The sequence below is a fragment of the Molossus molossus genome, unplaced genomic scaffold, assembly GCF_014108415.1.
Source record: "Molossus molossus isolate mMolMol1 unplaced genomic scaffold, mMolMol1.p scaffold_m16_p_4, whole genome shotgun sequence".
In the NCBI taxonomy this organism is placed as follows: domain Eukaryota; kingdom Metazoa; phylum Chordata; class Mammalia; order Chiroptera; family Molossidae; genus Molossus; species Molossus molossus.
In genome coordinates this window covers 51,273,224-51,293,817 of record NW_023425377.1, presented here as the reverse complement: position 1 = coordinate 51,293,817, position 20,594 = coordinate 51,273,224, and the positions used below count along the sequence as shown (strand labels likewise).

The 20,594-nt window shown below is 43.7% G+C and overlaps 2 protein-coding genes across 9 annotated transcripts in view; one reads left to right on the top strand and one right to left on the bottom strand.

The window, feature by feature from the left end:
* The window catches only part of RUFY1 (RUN and FYVE domain containing 1), an 81,822-nt gene extending 75,058 nt beyond the window's left edge, over nucleotides 1-6,764 (top strand). The window contains exons 16-18 of the mRNA XM_036240847.1: nucleotides 2,342-2,390; nucleotides 4,155-4,232; nucleotides 5,673-6,764. Of these exons, the coding sequence (XP_036096740.1) occupies nucleotides 2,342-2,390; nucleotides 4,155-4,232; nucleotides 5,673-5,819 (274 nt within the window). The 3' untranslated portion in view covers nucleotides 5,820-6,764. The remainder of the gene's footprint in view (nucleotides 1-2,341; nucleotides 2,391-4,154; nucleotides 4,233-5,672) is intronic.
* A 3,972-nt stretch (nucleotides 6,765-10,736) lies between these two features.
* HNRNPH1 (heterogeneous nuclear ribonucleoprotein H1) lies at nucleotides 10,737-19,594 on the bottom strand. Of its 8 annotated transcripts, none has more exons than XM_036240852.1 (14): nucleotides 19,532-19,594; nucleotides 18,915-19,046; nucleotides 17,506-17,661; nucleotides 17,152-17,295; nucleotides 15,527-15,665; nucleotides 14,393-14,571; nucleotides 14,242-14,313; nucleotides 14,052-14,185; nucleotides 13,771-13,906; nucleotides 13,321-13,380; nucleotides 13,139-13,228; nucleotides 12,426-12,518; nucleotides 11,932-11,981; nucleotides 11,223-11,334 (listed from the first exon to the last, which is right to left on the bottom strand). In XM_036240852.1, the coding sequence occupies exons 2-13, from the start codon at nucleotides 19,009-19,011 to the stop codon at nucleotides 11,932-11,934; spliced, it is 1,350 nt and encodes a 449-aa protein (XP_036096745.1). In that variant the 5' UTR covers nucleotides 19,012-19,046; nucleotides 19,532-19,594; the 3' UTR covers nucleotides 11,223-11,334. The 8 variants fall into 8 exon arrangements, with proteins under 8 accessions (XP_036096741.1, XP_036096743.1, XP_036096744.1 ...); XM_036240853.1 differs by having other exon boundaries at nucleotides 13,169-13,228; XM_036240848.1 differs by lacking the exon at nucleotides 11,932-11,981 and having other exon boundaries at nucleotides 10,737-11,334.
* Between the last annotated feature and the right edge of the window lie 1,000 nt (nucleotides 19,595-20,594).

Sequence of the window (20,594 nt, the reverse complement as noted above, 5' to 3'; positions counted from 1 at the left end):
TCTCCACAGGGCGGTGCTGAAGTAGTGCAAACCCTGGGAGTTCTGTCTCCCTTTTGACTTCACAGCTTTCCCTGGTGTTCCTATCCTGCCAGGACAATCTGATGGGTCACACTGCAAATTGTGGAACTTGTCCATTTGTGTGGTCATTGCATTTCCAAACCCAGTGGACAGCTTTGTTCCCTTATGAGTCAGTGTTCTTGGTTGCAAGTGACAGAAATCCAACTCAAACTGACTTAAGCAAAAAAATTCATCATAATTAGTCTGTACCTCCCACCTCTGCTATCCTGTCGCTTACCTCACAGGTAGATCTGGCCCCCACTGGGGCAGAAGGGTGCTCAGCAGTTTCTATGAGAACACAAGTTCTTCTTTCTCCAGCACTCCCACAGAGACCCCAGGCTGCCTCACTGTTCCCACCTGAATCCTCACACAAGTGCAGTGACCAAACAGATGGGGGTGACCAGCACAGCCTCAGCTCAGGCCCAGTACTGAATACAGTGTGACCAGGAAGGTACAGAGGTGGGGACCAACATGAGAATAAATTATAAACACTAAAGTATGACACAGATCTGCACCACCTTATGGTTTTTCTTAGTCTGGAAAATTAGAAAGTTTAGATAAAGCAGTGCTCTAGGCTGGCCCACAAAAGTTATTAAGGAAATGTTAAGGCTCTGGTTGGTGGATGTGAGGTGAAGATCCTGTCTCACTCATTGTATCTTTCTAGACCAGCTCAAGGCTACTGATCCCTTCCACTCTGAGGCCTAACTGCCACCTCTCCCACTGAGTGCCCTGCACTGCTCTGTCTTCTGGCTAGTACTTGTCCCATCCCCATATTGAGGGGGCTCCTGGACAGTGGGCAAGACTAGGTATCCACCCCACACTTGGAGCACAGGCACTCTGAGAGTGTCCATGAGACTAATGCGTACCCGGTGTGGACAATGGTATACAGCTGGCTCCTTGGTTTACTGTTGTGTTCAGAGGGAGGAAGGGAAGGACACCTTGGGTGTGGTCTGTCCCTATACATACCTCCTCAAGTGGCTAGCACCATTTTCTCTCCTGCCTGTCGTCTTCACATTGAACTGCAGTCAGAGAGCACCCTTCAGGCCTCAGAAATATGTATGGATCCTGATCTGGAAAACAAAGCCCTGTACTTGGCAGCCTCGAAGTGCTGCCTGTCTGGCAGGAAAATGCGCCTCATAGCTGGGATGTGCAACAAGAGCAGGACTGTGTGCTGTCACCCCTCTTCTCCTTCTTCTCCTTGCTAGCCCACACCAGGTGACAGAGGAGGGAAAATCTGTCTTCAGACCCTTCACCTGTTACAGACATGGCTGCCCAGTTATTTTGGGAACATCTGGGTTCTTCCTAAGTTTTATTTCTCGGAAGCCTTTGTGTGCTCAGGCTGCCCTTTTGACCTGGTTTCCCAGGGAGTCTGTCTATCCTGGGCAGCCTCTGGGCCTGTCAATCTGCTGGCCAATTTTGGGAAAAAGGGAGGGAGTTCCTGTGATCTTTCTTGAAAGCCAGTGTTTTCTAAAAGCCCTGATGCTTGGTTTCCTGAGCCCTGACCAGAAGTCTAGCCTGTGTCTCAGAGCACTGACATGTTGACCCTTAGAGCAGACAGCTGTGGGTAGGAGTAATAGTTAGGATTGGGGGGGGGGGGGCATTGAGTAAAAAAAGAGAACTCATGGACATGGACAACAGTGTGCTGATTGCGGGGCAGAAGGGGTGTGGGTGGAGGTGGAAGAGGGCATAGAGGGGACAAATTGGTGGTGAAAATGTAAAAAAAAGGGGGGACTGACTATTCTCCCCAAATTAGAGCTTCATTTTTTTTTTCAGTTTAATTCTGCCAGTTTAGGCCACATTCAGTCCTTTTATACGGACATCTAAGGAATTGTTCTTACACAAGAATGGAACAAGAACAAATGATCATGCTCTGACTCCGCAGTCAGCAGGGGGAACCCTGCAGATGTGGCTTTCTGCCATGGGCTTGCGGGGAGCACCCTACACACACCAAGCATGTCATGTGTAGGAATGTTTGCCCAGAGAAGCCAGAAATCTGGGCTTCTGTGAGATAATTCTCAATTTTTTAAATGATTGCAATGATTTCAAAGTCATTTTCAACCCTTGCAGGCTAAAAATCCTGTTTTGGGGCCAGATTCAGTCCAGACTCAGCAGACCTTTTACATGTGAGCCAATGGATGAGGTGACTCTAGGATTATATAAAGGTGGAAAATATTTTAGAACTCATGTAATTATACTCCTAAATTGTTATCCTCACAAAGCGAAACCCTGTGCGTTTGCTTTAGGAGCCTCTCTCACAGCTATGAATTCTCTCCTTTTTTTAAAGGTCAAAGCTGAAGATGGAAGATATCAAAGAAGTAAATAAGGCACTGAAGGTACTGAATATTTCATATTATTAGCATAAGAACCATTCTTGTGGCTGTTGCTACTAGGTTTTCTCACAAAAGCCTGTGGAGAAACGTGTGGTTGAGGCATGGTTCTTATCATTTATTTAAAGATAAAATGCTACCCTGGCCGGTTTGGCTCAGCGATTAGAGCGTCGGCCTGTGGTCCAGAGAGACCCGGGTTTGGTTCCCGCTAAGGACATGTACCTCGGTTCCAGTTTGTCTCCGGCCTTGGTTGGGTCGTGCGGATGGCAACCACTCGATGTGTCCCTTTCACTTTGATGTTTCTCTCTCTCTCTCTCTCTCTCCCTCCCACTCTATCTGAACAAAAAATGGAAAAAATGTCCTCGGGTGAGGATAAAAAAATAAAGATAAAATGCTGCTCAAAGCCATGCCACTGCTGCGATGGCAATGCTGACAAGTGGCAGGTTCCACTTAGAACCAAGGTCTTCTGATTTCTGTTCCTCTGCCACCAGCTGTGCCCTAATGAAGGAGGCAAAAGGTGGCAGAAAGAGGTCCAGGGTTTTTTGGTTTTTTTTTAGTAGTGAGGGTCCCGAGGCCATCCTGCCCCTCTGCGGTGCCTATGCTATTTCTGGGGACCACCGAAACCCTTAGCAGGGCAAGTGTCTGGACCATTTTGGGGAGGGCAGAATGACACACCACTTGAGCAGGAACATGTGGACCAGGAGACCTAGGACGAGTGTCAGGCTGGCCTGTTGAGGTGGGAACAGTGAGAAAGGAAGGGTAAGAGGCTCCAATTTACCGCCCCCTTCCAGGACAGTTCAGAATAAAAGAGACAGTCCACCTGTGGCAGTGGCAGTGGCAGCAGTGCATAGTCACTTCCCCAAGGTACACACTGGAGCAGCGACCTAATGACTGGGTTATCGTACCTACAAGGGCACGCAGGTCAGAGGCAGCAAAGGGTCATAGCACCTATCAGCACCTGAACTTGGAACAACCATCTGTTTATTTTATCCTCCCTTGTAGAGTGAAATGAAAGCTCCTTCCTTCACTGCTGTGAACTGCCTGTCTGCATGTCCCCCCGCACTGCTCACAGCTAATAGCACCAGAGGGAGGGTAAAAAGCATGACTCTAGAGCAGTGGTTCTCAACTTTCCTTATGCCGCAACCCTTTAATACAGTTCTTCATGTTGTATGTGGGCGTATCTGCATGTAGGCAGACCTGCCTGGAGACGGATAGAGGAGCGGTGTCTCAGTTAGGTGACCCTTATGAAAGGGTCGTACAATCCCCAGAGGGGTTGCGACCTACAGGTTGAGAACCGCTGCTCTAGAGCCCCTTTCAAAGCCTCAGTTGCCTCCATTGTACAATGGAAACATCTGCCTCCTCCATGTTGATGTAAGGATCGGGAGTCTTCCCATCTCTGTGGCAAGGACCACTGAGGCAGATTGTTTTTGTCTGGCTAATGGGGTTGGCTCTTCTCCCTCTTGCCAGTTCAGGAGGCACTTTGGAGCACCTCAGCCAGGGTTAGGGTTGCAAGCATCAGATCCTGACTCTTGGTACTCAGCAAGAGGGCATATATTGAAAGAAAGTTAACAGGAAGCTGGAGAATCTGGCTTGAGGCCCAGGGGACAGCATGCAGAGGTTGGAAAACCAGAGCAACAGGGCAGACCGGGTCTGTGAGCCACTTCATGTGAATAAAAAGCATGTAGACTATTAGGAAGGGACAGCAGATACTGGGCAGCCAGAACACAGCTATGGGTCCACCAGGCACCTGCCAATGTGTTTTCCTTCTAGGGCCACACTTGGCTGAAAGATGATGAAGCTACTCACTGTAAGCAGTGTGAGAAGGAGTTCTCCATTTCCCGGAGAAAGGTATGTGGACTGGGCTCCACCATGCGCCCAGGGGCTGGGTTGGTGCCCCACTGGGAAAGCCCTTGGGACCTGGCGCACCACACTGTGGTCATGCACTGGTGTGCCAGACTGCTCCCTTTCTGGGGGTACCGACTAGTCACTAGTCATAGGCCTTGTGTTCCCAACATAGTCCTTTCAATGACTAGCAGATTTCTTTGGGAGTCGGGCTGCTTGTGTACAGAACTGGTGTAGGTGAATGTATCATTGAAAATTCTTTGTAAGCAACAGAACCAAAATCTGCCTGTTAGTCCAAAAAAGGATCTATATGGAGAACCTATCTATGGGCAGCAATTATCAGGACAGGCATCCAAGGAGCACCAAAAACTCACAGACCATCTGGTCAGTGTGCTTGTCCTGGTGACCTGCGCCCAGTGAACCTGCTTCTCTGCCCGTGTAGAATGCCTTCAGGTTTTGAGAATGAAAGGTCCTGGGCCCAGCCTTTGGTCCAGGATTGACAGGACCATGATTGACCAGTTGAGCAGGACAGCTGCAGGTCAGATTCCAAGCAAAATTGGGGTACCTTATTAAAAGGAAGAATGCCTGCCACACTGGTACCACCACCCCATCTTCCCATGTGGATGCACTGTCATCTGCCCACATTAAAATCCTCTCTGTGGAAAAAAGGAAGCAAAACTCCCAAATTCTAGTCATAATAAGCAGTAGCCATCCTGAGGCTGCCTTTGAGATCACACTTGTTCACAAGGCCTGTTCGAGATTGGGGCTCCACAGGCCTGGCACTCCCTACACCAGTTCAAGGTCCATCTTCTAGCCTGATGGGGGTGGGCCAGTTGGCAGAATGTATAGCCAGAGGAGCAGAGGACACATAGGTCCTGGTCTTGGCATCTGCCTTGTTCCCAAGGTTTGTAGCAGCTTTGCTTACAAAGCAACATACACACCATCATCCCAGGAGGAACCAGTAGCCTTGAGTCAGCACCACGAGTGAAGCAGTTACAGGATTATCTGGGCTCAAGACCAGTGAAACACATTTTAAAGAAAAAAACCTCATTTCTGCAAGCACACACCCCTCTCCACAGGAGCATAAATGTAGAAACAAAGATCTAGAGCAGTGCTTCTCAACCTTTCTAATGCCGCAACCCTTTAATACAGTTCCTCATGTTGTGGTGGCCCCCAACCATAAAATTATTTTCATTGCTACTTCATAACTGTTTTTGCTGTTATGTCTTAGGTAACCCCTGTGAAAGGGTCATTCGACCCCCAAAGGGGTCGCCATCCACAGGTTGAGAACCACTAATCTAGAGGAACCTCTTCCAAATTGGTACATGTCTCTGGGGGAGGGCTCTGAAAGTATTAAATGAACTCTGAAAGGCTGGAAATCTAGACTGGGCATGTGGACCCAGGGAGCACAGCATATCCTGTGATTGCCTCTTTTCTGTCTTCTAGCACCACTGTCGAAACTGTGGCCACATCTTTTGCAACACGTGCTCCAGTAATGAGCTGGCCCTGCCCTCCTACCCCAAGCCTGTGCGCGTGTGTGACAGCTGCCACACCCTGCTCCTGCAGCGCTGCTCCTCCTCTACTGGTTCCTAAAGGCCTCAGAACAGTGCCAACCTGCAGGGATTCAAGGGGCTCAGGAAGCTTGTTTCCCAAGAGTATCTAAGGGGAAAAAAAACAAACAGGCTCCTGAGTCAGGCTGCTGGCACTGGTGGCCATGTGCCTTTCATTTCACTTGTATGGGAACTTCCTTCTCACTTGGCTGCACCACTGGTTTAGGATTGAAGTAACTTCATGGTTTTGCTACTGTCACTTTTCACTTTTCAAAGAGTTAACCTATTTTGCAACAGTTGTACTAATGTACTGAGGAATCAGTTCCTATCTCCCACTGCCCTTTTATACCTGCGCTGCTTAAGTCAAGAAATGGGCCGTTTCACACCCTTGCATCCATCATTGGCTCTGCAATGAAATAATTTTTTACTCTAGTGTAGAAAATGAAGGAGCTTGTGTTAGCTTCTGAAGGACAGAGCAAGCCCATTTCACGACTAAAGGCCCTTTGGGGGCTGTTTTTGGGGTAAAGCCTGCCGGGTTCTGGGATACAGGCTGTGCTCTGCTCAGGTGATCCATTAAGTCCATCAATTGGCAAAAGAAGTGACCTTAAGCCTGTCGCCAAAGCTCATTACAGATGGACACACCTATGGGGTTTGAATTTCAGAAGCAGTGCTAGGACAGATGTTAGCTGTGGGCTATGAAAACCAGCTGAGCCTTCCTCTGAGCACATGCTCACCTCCCACCCCCAGACAGTAGTCAGTGGCCTCAAATGTTCAAAAAACAGTAACTGTCAGGGATAGTCAGTCCATTCATGTACTAGGCTTCAGTGCACTGACCCTGACTCACCTTACTGCCCTCTTGGTAGATTCACCTTACTTATTGCCCATCTGCACCTCTCACCAGTCCTCCCTCTGGAATGCTCCCAGCTAGCCAGCCCCTGCTGGAGGTCCTGGCTCTCTGCAGAAGGCTCATCCATAGCCTGGTGCAAGGTTCCACATCTGTTCCTTTAAATATATCTTTATATTATATAAATGGGAGACAGAGGCTCCATGAGGTTAAGTCCCAGGATCTGTGCAGCCAGCCTCCAAAACCATGCCTAACTCCAAAGCCATGAAACCTATCAGGGGCTAACCCTCCTGGCCTGCCCAGCCTCCCTTGCGGGCTCATAAGGTGATGTGTAGGAGGCAGCCCATCGGATCAGTTTCTCCCTCTCCTTTCCTCTCCAAAAAAAAATTAGTAAAAACATTTTAAAAATGAAATATTCATGGCCTGGCCAGTTTGGTGCAGTGGTTAGAGCATCAGCCCATGGACCAGAATCCTGGGTTCAGTTCCAACTAAGGGCACGTACATCAGTTGCAGTTTGTCCCTGGCCCTGGTTGGGTCGTGCGGGAGGCAGCCACTCAATGTGTCCCTTTCACGTCTCTCTCTCCCCACTCCCACTCCATCTGAACAAAAAATGGAAAAAAAAAAAAAAACACAAAAAATTAAATATTCATGGCCCAACTTTCCCCCAAACATTTACCTACTGCTGTACTACTCTAAACTGGTCTAGCATTAGATATATGTAACTTGTCTTCAGTGCACCCTATTCATACTCCAGCTTGCTGGGGACCCTTAGGCATGTCACTTCACTTCTGAGCCTTAGTTCTCATCTGCACATACAAAAGGAAGCAGGGTAATAGCCCCCTACTTCTGTACTGTTCTGAAGGCTAAGTATATGACATGCCCATCCACTGTGCCACACTTAATGCTCTTCCCTTTAGCACACTTATTTTCTCCCCAAACCAACAAATGTTTAACAAGCATTATTCACAAAGAATCCTTGTGCCAGTTACCAATATTTAGCTGCATGGAAGAAAGAACATTTTACTCAGACATCAAATGAGCTCCTGAACTTTGAGGTCGTATGGTCTGGCAACCTTCCCGACCTGGATAATGACAGATGGTCTAAGACAGTGTGCTTCTCAAGCTTAAGTACACAAGTTGACCTGGGGATTGAAGTGGAGATTTGTGTTAAAATGCAGCCCTTTCAGGTTTGGCTCAGCGGTTAGAGCGTTGGCCCACAGACAGGAGAGTCCAGGGTTCGGTTCCCGCTAAGGGTATGTACGTTGGTTGCAGTTTGTCCTGGGCCCTGGTTGGGGTTGTGTGGATGGCAACCAGTTGTCTCTCTCTCACATTGATTCTCTCTCTCTCTCTCTTCCTCCCTCTCTCCCTTCCACTCTATCTGAAGATAAATGCAGACTGCGTGAAGGTTCTGGTCATCCTTAACAAGCTCGCAGGATGCTGGTCCATGGAACACAAAGTTCCTAAGAACCCACAGAATGTTCTGGGTTAGCTTACTCAATAGCTTTACTCCATGTTTCTAGTTCTGTCCCTTTCCTTCCCCTCCTCCATGTTTTTCAATGAAAATGTTCCTTACTTAAAACAACTAAAGGACTAGGGGAAGGAACACTCCTTGGGCCTTCTCAACACCAGGTGCCTCCAATCCACATTGATCTCAGGCAATATTAGATTTAGATTGTAGTTGATCACCAATGCTCACACTGAAAATTATTAATTTCTAAACCTGCTGAACTGACAAACATTCCATGTGCAACACTTACGTATCCATAACCCTTTCCCCAGTGTGAAGCAGCACCAGTAGCCAGCAGAGAGCATGCAGCCAGGCAATGCTTCTACTTACAGACTTAGAATTGAGTAGACCCACCCAACAAATCTCACCCAGGAACAGAGAAGACCAGCACTTGTCACAGCAAGATGTGCACACATCAGGCTCCAAACAGTACAAGCCTGTATCTGCAACTTAAATTCTACTCAATGCAATTGAGTCTACAGCAAGCAGTAATTTTCAACCGGTGTGCCACAAGAATTTTTAAAACATGCAATACCTGACTATTTGGTCAAGAGCACTAACCTTTTCCTTAAAGATTGTCAAATTTAAATATGAGTCCGACCAGTGTGGCTCAATGGTTGAGTGTCGACCCATGCACCAAGAGGTCGCTGTTTCGGTTCCTGGTCAGGACATATGCCCAGGTTGTGGGCCCAATCCCCAGGGGGGGCATGCAGTAGTAGGCGGCCAATCGATGTTCTCTCTCATTGATGTTTCTCTCTCCCTCTCTCTCTAAATCAAAAAAGAATTTTTTTAATTTTACAAATGAACACAGCCCTGGCTGGTTTGGCTCAGCAATTAAAGCATTGGCTCACAGACCAAAGGGTCATGGGTTTGATTCAGTCAGGCGCATATACCTGGGTTGCAGGTTCGATCACTGGCCATGGTCAGGGTCATGCAGAAGGCAACCAATCAATCTCTCTCTCACATCAATGTCTCTGTTTGATCTAACAATCAATGGGAAAATACCCTTGGGTAAGAATTAACCAAACAGTAATATTTTAAATTAAAAAAAAAACAAAAAAAACAGCCAACACAATAGCTGCCTGGAATGAATGCCCTCTTGAACTATATGTCATAACAGAATTGCATCGTACTGGTCATGTCACGTAATAAGGTTGCATCTGACTAATTCTTCGTACCAGAAATCCTTATATGCAAGTACAGGCAGCACCTGACTTAAGTCACTTTGGAGCAAAAAGGGTTTTGTTGTTTCTGGAACTCACCAAAACTATTGCCAGGTTGGCAAAAAGTATTTTTGGTGTGCCAGAGTATTAGTAATTTTTGTGTGCCATGAGTTGAAAATTGCTGGTCTAAAGGGATGGTAAATGAATGGTAGTTCCCAAACTACAGTCTAAGTATCTACTGAAGGGATTACTAGAACTATTAATCTAGCAAATGTCAAATTTCAGTCCTAATCTACCAAATAAATATTAATGACTTAAACTAGCCATTTTTACTTTCAGAAATATGTGGTATTTTACCTCAGTAGCTTGAAAAGAATTTTGCTCCTAAGTGGTCCTGGATCTTTAGGAATGAGACAAAAATATAAAGATTAAAACCTCAATTGGAATTCTCTAACCTGGTAGCAACTCCTCTCCCCTCCCCGCCCGCCCCACCAGGGGCACTACCCATTAGCCTTCCTCACTCCCAAGCTCCAACTCCAAGGGCCCTTTTTCTTTTGCCTCTGTAACTTGTTTCCTAAACCCACTTCTTCCAATCTCTGTAATTTTCTAAACAAACGTTCTACTTTGGGGAGAAAAAAAGTAACCTTCGACTTGAAAACATTTTATGAGCTAGCTTCTAGAAGACACTTAATATAAAAACTCAAAAAAGCCCTGGGCCAGGTAAGCTCATTTGGTTGAAGTATTGTCCTGATACGCCAAAGTTGCAGGTTCAATCCCCAGTGAACACAAATACAAGAAATCAACCAATGAAGGCATAAATAAGTGGAACAAATCAATGTTTTTCTCTCTACTCCCCCAAAATCAATAAAATATAAAATGAAAAACTCAAAAGATGCTATCCAACTGAGGACAGCTTCAACCACCCTTTGCCTGTTGCTTTTAGCACTTCTCAGCCATGCCTCAAGGCCTCTGTGGACATGCAACATGCAGTGAGGACACTTCTGCCTCTACTTTGCGCTTAGCAAATCAAATGCAGTACACAAACATATAGCCCCTCCACAAGGGCCCCAAAGCCAGGATTACCTTCTGTTGTAGTATTGGAGGGAAGTCTGAAGACATCTACACAACAGCCTCAACTGTAGAGCCTCTCTGTCACAGCCAGAGACATGGGCCACTGTCACCTACGCACCAGGCAGGAATAGAGCACCAAGAAACAGTCCACATGACACTGAAGCATAGACAAGACAAAGTGCAGTTTTTAAAAGGAAGATTTATTTGACAAGTTTCACTTAGCGCAATACACCTATAAAAGAAAAACACAATACAATGAAAGACTTAAATCAAGGCCTTGGAATTTCATACAAACACCAAGACCAAAATCCTAAAGTATTGGTATAGCGTCTCAAATGTTCCCCATTAACTTAAAAAAAAAAAAAAAAAAAAAAAAAAAGCTTAAACTTACATGCCTTAGAAGTTATTAAATGAAACTAGAATTAACAAACATGCCAAATATTTCACTTTTAATTGTAGACACAGCTCCTATAGTTTTACAAAACAAAAACAAAAAAAAGCACGTCTTTCAACATGCTTCCAAACAGTGTTCAATGTAATGTGTAAGAGCAACATTTAACATAATTCAACTGCTTTAACCTAAATATACTTACTGCTTAAGTACATCCTACAATAGAACTAACTTGAGAAAAGCTAAAAATCGTTTAACAGTTATAGTTACTCAACTTAGTTGTTACATCCTAGATGAATATGTGTTCAAAAATATTGAACCTTAAGTCTTTAATTCAATCCTGATTTCCACTTAGAGTAAGCCTAAATCACAAGCTGGTATTGCAAAACTGTTAAACTTAAGTTTTGTTTTGTTTTTTTTTCTTTAAAATAATGTTGACCAAGAGTCAGTGATAAGGATCAATTTACATTCCCCATCCACCACTCATACTGGACATGCTAGATATCCCTCCCATTCCGTTCACTCCCATAGATATACGGCTTCCACTACTGTAGTAGCTGCTGTTCACTGCTCCTTGGCTGCCTGCAAAGAGATCAATTTGATAAGTCAGGAGAAATACCACACCGTATCAGTCAAGTAAAATATAGCATTCCAAGAAAAAGTTTAAAAAGTATACGAGTACAAATGGCTGCTGTCCAAGTGGCGAGATGCATGTTTGGGAAAGGGGACTCCCGACTCCAAACAAGTCTCAATTAATCCCTTTTCTCTGCAGTACCAAAGTCTTGCCAGACTCTTGTGCTACCATTTTAAGCAGATGCTTCAGGATCAACATGAAAAATTAAGTTTAAAGGAAAACTAGTGTTTTTCAAAAATTGCAAAATTACTTCATGTTTCTAAAGCTAAACAAGGCATTTTAAAAAATTTTACCATTAGCACTCACAATGTGTCCATCGAATGGTGTGTATGAATAGGGAGCACAGGGGCAGTCTCTTGCCTTTCCTATTCATGGTGGGCAGGAAGTGAGACAAAGTGGGACTAAAGGCATCTCACTATGCCCAAAATGGCAGCTTCCATGGAGTTAATTCACAGCCATTGACTGCTATAGAAATAGTATTAGCACAACATATATCAGTATTTGCTATTGGGAATTTAAATTACATTTTTTGAGAAAATATTTACCTATGCAATGTTTGATTGAAAATCACTGGAGTTTTCCTGTAAAACTTGGTCTGCAAAAGGATTTTGTACGGTAAGACTATAATACCAATATCACCATTCTTTAGACCAATTGAAAAAAATAAAACCAATCCTGTTAACTGACTAGTAAAATACGATCCTGAACCCAACCACCATTTTTACTAATTTAAATTCTCCCTCCATCTAAAATAGTTTCAACACGCTAACCAAAAAAAAAAGTGAACTATTTATTTAATGTTTTAATAAATGAAGGCAGATGTCTTCTGGCTCTACATTATTCCAAGCATATTTAATTTATAGAACACTTCCCCCTCCCAATGATTGGTTCTACAAAATAAGCTATTAAAAACCGTTATAATCGAATCAAAAGAATGTTATTTAATAACCCAATTTAACCAAAAAAGGAACCTGCATGTTCCCCAACTAAAGAAACCTACCTAACACTTACTGTTAAGTATATTAAAAAACACACTCACCATATCCACTCATGCTGCTCTGGCCACCATAGCCGCCTCCATAACCACCACTCAGCTGCTGGCTGGTTGGGCCACCATAACTGGACTGGTTTGCTGTTAAGTTAAGACACCATTAGAACCTTGTTCCCTATGTAATGTGGTACCCTGGTGGTACCGGGCTTGTAATTCTAAATCTATGATTTTGAGTATATAAATTACTATAACCCTTTGCCTATTTTCTATGAACATACTACCTTTCTATCAATCATTTGAGCTGGTCAAACATTTATAAACCAATTGGCCAAGAGTATAAACTTCGGCAGGACTAAATCCACGATTCTAGAGGCATTCTGAGAAAACCTTTATGAACTATTTAAACTTAGTAGGGTGGTTCCCCATAATTTGATATATAAGACTATGTCAATACATGGGTATCACTGAACACCTACCTAATTATACCCAATAAATTCTGTCCAGAAATTTAAATTATTTTGATCCTATGCTTTTTTCTAAGTCATTAATTTTAGATTTTTATACTTAGACGATTCAACTACTTTTTCTGTAATGCCCTCCTCCCCCCCAAAGTACTTAAAATTGGTAGTTTTACATAACAAGGATTTAAAAGTCAGACACAAAATTCAAATTAAAACTTCTTCCTTTGCCTAACTTAATATACTAAACTGACAGATATAGATATAAATGTTTTGGTTTTTAAAAAAACTAACGATATTTACACAAGCCCATGCCTCCCATCATTTGGCTACCATAAGCACCACCGCTTGCTCCTGCTGTAGAATTCAAGAAGAGTTCTACATATCTGTGTTCTGAAATGAGAGAAAAGGCATACAAGGTTAGCTTAAAAAAAAGACACTAAAGTGATATTTACACAAACCCATGCCTCCTAGCATTTGGCTACCGTAAGCACCACCGCTTGCTCCTGCTGTAGAATTCAAGAAGAGTTCTACATATCTGTGTTCTGAAATGAGAAAAAAAAGTTTGAAAATGTTTGTTGGTGAAAGAACACTAAGTTTTTAAACAAGATCTACTTTTTTTGTTATATATTAAAAAAAGATACTATTCTATGCATTTTTCTAGGTGATTTACTTTATGCAGCTTTCCAAAACTAGCCTTGTTTTAAATGTTCACCTAAATTACTTTAGGTTTGTAAGGATATACTTCAAGTCAATGTTCATATAACAAATCCTTTTCAGTCACACTAATTTTAAAAACCCACAAAAATTTGTTAACACATCCCCAAGAGTTAACCTATTATCAGCAAAGTTCTCATACAGTCTTACTATTCCTCCATCATGTTAGTCACACAACCATCAATAAAGGCTCCCCAAGATATTTAAATCACACTTACGCATATTTGCTTTGTCTTTCGACATAGCTGCCACAGCATCTTCATGAGTTGCAAACTCGACATCTGCTTCACCAGTTACTCTGCCATCAGGACCAATTTCAATATGTACTCTTACAGGGTTGAGCGGTGAAAAAAACTAAATGCAAGGTATTCCAGAGAATCAAGTCAACTTTCTAATGTTAGAAAAAATTTAAAACATGCTGCTTCACTTATGCAGAATTAAGACCCCAATTTTACTGCTATACTGAAATAGCTGACTTATGAATTCATCTTATACTTACATTATAAATGTCATTCTCAGTAGCTCTATAAGGTAATCCCCGCATGTGTACACAGTGTCCTGTTGTGCTCTGGAAAGTAGAGCCACCATCTCCGTATCTGTGGTCAGACATTCCTGAAAAACAATAATTGAGGTCTAGATGGACAAGAGTGTAAGTAGCCTTCGGTTGAGAAATTCAATTCTTACCTTACCTCTTCCAAATCTATCTGACCCAAAACCATAGCCATCATTATAGCCATTATAATCATCATAGCCTCCATAACCTGAAAGACAAAAAAGCACAATCAATCAAATGAAAACACACAAAGAACCCTCTCCTCACCCCTGCATATTCTCACATACCTCCACCATAAGCACCACGCCTCATCCTTTCAAAGCCAGCTCCCCTGCCAATGCTGTTATACCCTCTGCCAGCCCCAGGTCTGTCATAGGGACCTGGCCGCTGCATGGCCATAAGCTTTCGTGGTGGATCATAATGAGTTCTAACTTCAGCTCGACTGCTCTTAAAGATTTCAATATACCTAAAAGCGTTGTTCATGAAGGAAGGGAATGGGGAGGGGAGAGAAAACATTAGTTCATATCATACAAACATTTAGTTACACAAAAAAACAATGTAGTCATAGCCATGAAACTGACTAATATTTAAAGCCAGATTTCTTATATTTGCATAGGCAATGACCAGAAATTCACTCAATTGTAAGATTATTTCATGTAAACTTTACAGAAAACTCACTCCTCTAAGGCAGAGAGCCCACCCTTAGGGGTGGAGAGGAGTACTGAAAATAAATGTTTTAGGAGGGAAAGGATTCCACTCAACTTTCAACATTTTGTGTCTTAAATGCTTTGGCAACATGTATAGCAAGAGGGCTAAAAAGCCAGCCTCCACCAACAGTCTAGCCCACACTACACATTTCCTTTCGCCAACAAATACCCCAGCCTATGCTTTTAGTAGGAATCAGCATAGGTAAGCGCATGCTTCAATGAAAAATAGTCACAAGCGAAGAGAATAAAACCTTTTGTGACAATTTCTTGAAAGCTATGCTTATTAATACATATGCAGAATATTTATACAGCAAGAAAGTTTGTTGCATTTCAACTTTAAAAACAAGATCAGAAAGTATCACATTTTCTTATGGTAATATTAATTTACTATGTATGTGTGGGTTATTACAGCTAAAGCCAGGTTTGCATTACTTATTTTTTAAAGCCATAGTCTCTCAACTCAATTGATTGGGGTTAAGTAGGCATCTTACAAAATTGTAAAGTAGACCAAATTAACTGAGAACAATTTTTAAACCTAAAATTTAATCTGAATGCATTATAGGACTTTGACATAGTGTAAAATTTGAAAATTGTGGCCAAACATCAATTAACAGGGACTAGGAAATAGATTTATTCCTTCTAAGCAGAGAGAATATGGACTTAATTTTTTTACCATAAGAAAAGTGACAAATCCAACCAACCATCCATCCCCACCTGTGCCCTATTCTTTCCTTGTGTTTCTTTAGAGCCTTTTCAGCTATTTCCTGTGAAGCAAACTGCACGAAGGCCTCCCCCGTACTCCTCCCCTGGAAGTCCACCGGCAATGTTATCCCATTTGGCACGATTTCCAACCCTTCAACCCAAGGACAAATAACCCCAGTAGGGGGGCAATATTAACATCACAAGCCCAGAAATGATTCTTCTTAAAGCTTTAAATAAACCAGAATTTTAACTTTAGGTGAATGGTATGCTTTCAACAAATACTCTATAAATATGCATTGCAGTAAATATGAAGTTCCATTATTACTAAGTATAACAATTCTTAACACACCCCATGGCACAGTATTTAAGAAAAAACTTGCTGAACACAGGATGAATTAAGACTTCAACAATTACAAACACTCTTATCTATTCAACTTAATGTTGAAAATTACACAAGAATAGTTTTAAGCATTAAATACAACAGTTTTACTAAATTCAAGGCACACCTTTTACACCTCATTTTATAGTTCAATGTTTTAAGTTAGTGGAACTTCAAGTTTAAAAAATTTACACATTTAAACATTTTTACATACAAATTGAAACATTGCTTAAGTATATCATTGACAAACATACAATCTAAACTTTCAACAAACTGATCTAGACAACACAATCATGCACTCTCATGCTCTAACAGCAGTATGATTCACTTCTGGAAATCCCGTCTATGAAAAATCCTTTCCGTGGATACATTCCCAAGCTTACAAAAAGGGCTTAAAGCACTTTCCTAGAAGATATGAAATTATGTTCATATTTAACGTTGACAGCATTAAATTCTCACCAATTTAGATAAAACAATAAAAACAGACTTGATTTCAAAAATTCTGGCAAAATATTAGGACTTGATGCATATTTAACAGTCAGGATTTTAATACATACTACCCTAAACCATGAAAGGATTTGTTAATTCCAGTTTATGACATCATGAATATCAAATGATAGTATTTTAGATATATTATTGAACATTCTACTAAACATGCAATTTTATCAGCTCTTTGGCATAAAAACATTCAAATACTTCAAGGCCCAGAACAACTTTAAAACCCTTTCTGTATTTCAAATACTAAGACTATACATTCAACCCATCTTTTACTTTCAATAAGTTTATAATTCCCTGGCTAAACCAGCTGTTGCCTTAATAGGTTTTCTGCATAAAGAGAATTAGACCGTTAGGGACATTTCTGGACCCAGAACCCACTTTGTCTTACAAATATAGACACCTGCCATAAATTACAACCACTAACTCACACTAATCTAATGTTAAGGGATCTTACCTTTAACTTGAAGTACTTTGCTAAACAGCATTGTGAGGCAAGTAGTTAAAGCTGCTGAGGACAAGCCTCAAAGATCTATTCTGAACTATAATACTAAGTACAGGCAAAGACAGCATTTCGAAGTAATTAATTTCCACCATTAAGATGGACATAAATTGTTAAGGTCTCCAGAAAGAAAACATTAATTCATCTGCATATACTCACAACCTGTTTAAATAGCTAAGCTACTCAACTTTAAGATCTATTAAATCATGTTGCCAGTAGCTAGCCAAAACTCACTGCTCAGCAACAAACACAACTACATACCTGAGAAGAACTGAACAATTTCTTCCTTGCTACATCCAAAGGGGAGTCCTCTAAGCCGTACAAAGCCATCATTGGCCGTGTCAGGACTATTTGGACCAGTATGCTTCAACACCCAATCCATTTCAACGTTGTTTGACTTGAATACTGAAAGAGGTGCTTAGAATTAGTCAATTTTGGAAAGTTAGAGAACAAAGTTCAGACTTCCTAGGTCTTTAGATAATCTAGGAAGAGCTGCCACAAACTCCCTTAGGTGACCATTTCCATGCGGTCAAATACCTAAAATTCAGAAGGGATAAAACAGATCTCTCTGTGTTTAATGTTTATTTACTGGTACTAGGGCAACATAAGTCAAACCTTCAACATATCTGTGTCCCATAGTTTCTCTGTCTTTTTTCAGGGCCAATTTGACTTCATCTTCTGATTCAAGTTCAACAAAAGCCTCGCCACTTGGTCTGCCTTCTCTTGTGTAGATGAAACGAATACCTTGAGCCCCATTTTGAATTTTGCAGTCTGGAAAGAAAACAACCGTTAATACAGAATTTAAAATTTAACACCACCTCTGGATGATAGATAAAATGCCTATTCATGCCCCAACTACAAAGTAGATCACATGTGAAGCCCAAAATGACCAAGATATTACTGACTCCTAGAGTTTCTTTGCAGTTATCCTCTCCAGATCAAACTGTATTCAATAGACGATATAGTTTAAATCAATAAATAAAACCCAATATTCAAAGACATTTCTTAACAAAAATCCCCAAGTTCTCCATTAACATCATTGTAACTTCTCAATAAGGCTGGACCTTGTCATTTTAATGCATTTTCTGAATATTTGTTACAACTTTTGGTCTGGGACCTATGACTGTTTTACCTTACTAGCAGCAACATTACAACCCAAATTGCAGGGCCAATACTCACCTGAAAGGGAATCAATGCTACAAAGCTAAAACGCTCCCAGATGAACAGCTGAAGCCAAACCCAGTCCTGCCCACTGTAAGGTGGCTTCCAGTGTACTTGGTTCTTGTTTTACAGGTCGTTTTCCGTTACCAACATTAAATTCAGATAGTAAGTCAATACTACAAGGGTCCTTCCAAAACCTGTAGATTTCTTCCAAATCATCTGTATCAGTCTAATCTTATACTAACAGGAACAAGGACATTTTGGCAGAAATTATTCAGGAAACCTACATACTTGGGGAAGAAAGCTAGTAGGCAAGTGAACTTGCCTATGCTTCAGTGTCAACTGTAAAGTGGGTTATTAATCAAGAACTAGATGAACAAGAATTCCATTATCAAATCTTGGTTAGGAAATTGTCTAAAATTAGTGACAGTTTAACTCTAGAAATAAAAATGCCCCCTTTTCAAGGGCATGCCAAAATTGTAAGTTGTTATACTCAAAGTTTTCCAAATATTACTACTTGCCCAACCAATGGGCACTTTTCTTAAGATTGAGGGGGAAAACCCAATTTATCCTTTCGAAGACACCCACAGAAAAGCTAGTGCTTAAATTAAAGGTAGGTAAAGAAAAAAATATCCTCCAGAGAGACCAGTCTTCCAAGAGCGCCCGGAAGACGGGAAGGCGGAGCTTTCGCAGTTTCCACTGCGTAACAGCGGACGCCAGGGCAAGAGCAGCCCAGCGAAAACAGCTGCTGCACGCGCCCCACCAGGGGGCGCGCCCGGCCCGGCCGGCAGCTTGCCTGCCCGCCCCTCGCCCCCCCGCCCCGCGGCCCTGTTTGCTAACTCCCGCCTCGGCTTCAAACTCACCAGAAAAAAAACGCTGCACTTCGTCCGCCGAGCAAGACCAGGGCAAGCCCCGGACCTTCACCACGAATCCCTCTCCGCTTTCGGTGCCCAACATCATCGTCTCTTAGTAGTGGGTCCTGGCGTTGAAAGAGACTGTAGAGAGAGGATGAGGGTCAGACCCGGGAATTGTTCAAATTAAACTGCCCTCCCGCGCGAAGCACTCCGCGGAACCGCGGCGCCTCCATAAGAACCAAGCCCGTGCGCAAGTCCGAACCCTGGCGACTCCAATACCAAACGCCCCCTTAAGCTAGCGGGTGGGCCGCCAAAGCCGCCTTGGGCACTAGTTACCGGAGCACCAAGCCGCAGGGGGCCCGGCCTGGCGCCAGCGTGGAGGCAAGGAAATGGCGGCCACGCTTCCGCTCCGCCTCCTCCATCTCACACAATAGAGTCGGCGCGGCCTGCAGGCCCCAGCGGCCCTGCCACCCCTCGGCGAGCCATTCCTGGCTCCTGGCGGCAGCCCGTTCCTTGTCAAGGTCCCCCCACCCCAGGTTCTACACAGATCTGGGGGCAACCGATCCTCGCAAAAGCGGCATTCTCAGGGGCCACTGGGCGGCACGCATCGAAGAACAAACACTAACCTGATCGCAGAACTTCAGCGTGGCTGAGCGAAATGGCCAGCGGGCGCCTGCGCAACCTAAATAAGGCCCTTTGAGCAAGCTCTGCGCAAGCGCAGCCAGGTGCCCGTACCGCCCCCTTGCGTCACACAAAGCTCAGACGCAGGCGTACTTTCAAGAGCCGACCCACCTCCAACCAGCAAGTTATTACTTCCAAGCGTTTGGGGCTCAGCCCCTCCCACCTGTATAAACCTCGGGCTTTTTTTTTTTTTTTTTTGCGCCTGCGACTTCTCGCGATTATTGAACATCGAGCTTCAGCGATTTAGTATCCAGTTCCCTGAGCCTGCATTTTCCTTCAAACCGTTCTCTCGCCTCACCCGCCAGAATGGGGGAGGGGAGTGGCGGCAGTTAGTTCTCTATACCGGCAGTATGGCAGTGTCTGGCTCTGGGTTGGGCTGAGGTGGCCGTTTACCTAATCTTACCCCCAGCCTATTAATCGCGCTCCTGGCCGACCCGAAATGAAAGAAACTCCCCATCTCTGTATTCTCTTCCCAGAGCCGTCCAGTGACCACCCATCACAGCCTCTCCCGGGGGCTGCGGAAATGCGCACTCTTCTCTCCCGAGGACACCCCCGGGGACATTTGGAGCTTGTCCTACCTAACAAGTGTGCCTCCACTTCCCCTTACCTACCGCCGATGGACTTGGTCCGCGAAGGGTCTCGGTGCCCGTGCCTCGACCCGTTCTCTGCTTTGTCCTAACGAAATCGTACCCTGCGACCCCCTCTACCCCGCCCTAGGATCAGCGGGCCCTGAAGGCGCCGCGGGCTGCTCCCACGAGGTGTGGCCGGATGCCGCGCCACGCGAGCGATGGCTGAGCCGCGGGTGCGTGCTGGGCTGTGTTTTTCCGAGTGGATTCCCGCTTTATGCTCAAAGCTATAGATACTGTTACGTCCCTTTGCCGGGTGGAGGTCCTGAGTTCTGTGAGACGCCAGGGTCATCCTGTGTGCGCATACAGCATGATGATGTTCATGATTTCCAGCAGCACAGGGAGACGGAGGATGCCCATAGTCTCCCAGGCCTCCCCTTGT